This window comes from Sphaeroforma arctica, assembly GCF_001186125.1.
Source record: "Sphaeroforma arctica JP610 unplaced genomic scaffold supercont1.234, whole genome shotgun sequence".
Classification (NCBI taxonomy): Eukaryota; class Ichthyosporea; order Ichthyophonida; genus Sphaeroforma; species Sphaeroforma arctica.
In genome coordinates, this window is record NW_014040324.1 from 42,104 (window position 1) to 43,170 (window position 1,067).

General features: G+C 37.3%; 1 protein-coding gene across 1 annotated transcript in view; it reads left to right on the forward strand.

Annotated features, from left to right (window-relative positions):
- Positions 1-649, forward strand: part of SARC_04263 (U5 small nuclear ribonucleoprotein helicase) — a gene marked incomplete at its 5' end in the record, with an annotated part of 21,950 nt that extends 21,301 nt beyond the window's left edge. The window contains one exon of the mRNA XM_014301909.1: positions 227-649. Within this exon, the coding sequence (XP_014157384.1) occupies positions 227-595 (369 nt within the window). The 3' untranslated portion in view covers positions 596-649. The remainder of the gene's footprint in view (positions 1-226) is intronic.
- Positions 650-1,067: the final 418 nt, after the last annotated feature.

Consider the following 1,067-nt stretch of genomic DNA (forward strand, 5'->3'; position numbering starts at 1 on the left):
TACTATACTATATATATATATATATATATATATATATATATATATATATATATATATATATATATATATATATATATATATATTAAACAGTTTATGGGTTATTTGGAAAAGTATCTGAAGCCATGTTCCATAACTTGATGGACTATGTTCGACTGGGCTATATTTAGTTTTTAATCTATATTTAGTTTTTAATCTATATCTCCTCGTGTTTCATGATGCATATCAGGTATCGCCCAAAGAAATCACAGCTGGAAAATCCGTAACAATGAACGTCACGCTGGAGCGAGAGGAAGACGGAGATAATACTATTTCACCTGTTGTGGCGCCTTTCTATCCTAAAGCGAAAGCTGAGAACTGGTGGCTGGTTGTGGGGGATATGGAAAAGAACACGCTATTATCCATCAAGCGTGTAGCTCTGAACATGAAGGCCAGTTCAAAGTTAGACTTCGTGGCGCCTGTGCAAGGTGCACACAATGTAACACTGTTCCTAATGTGTGACTCGTACATGGGATGCGATCAAGAGTATGAGTTTGTGCTGGATGTCGGAGAAGAGGTGACCGATAGCGAAGAATCGGATGACGATATGATCGAGTAGTATTAAAAGGGAGTTAAAAATTAGAGATTATGAATAAAGGTATATTGTCATTTGCTTGTCGTTTTCTAGTCAGACCAAGCCACCTTATCGCTTTCCATTCAATCTCTCATACAGGACTGTGCTCGGTGAGCTAAATAGTATATACACACAGGCGATTGAAAATTTCACAAACTGTTATTTGGGCCTTCTTCCGGTTAGTTATTTCACTTATTCGAAGGGAGCGACTTTCGAAAGTCTTTCTGATACGCCTGTCATTTGACTCGGTTCAGATTCGAATTTCTTGTTGTCGAACGGCAGAGTAGAAAAAAAGTTGTAAAGATTGAGCAAGAAATACACAGGAGTGAGGAGGCTGAAGTGAGTGAAGAGAGTGGTCATTCACGTGAAACGTTAGTTCATTTTGTACCGAGTAGAAAACGTTTACCGTAAACGCATATAAGATTGACTTTTATAAATACATTAAAAACGTATATCG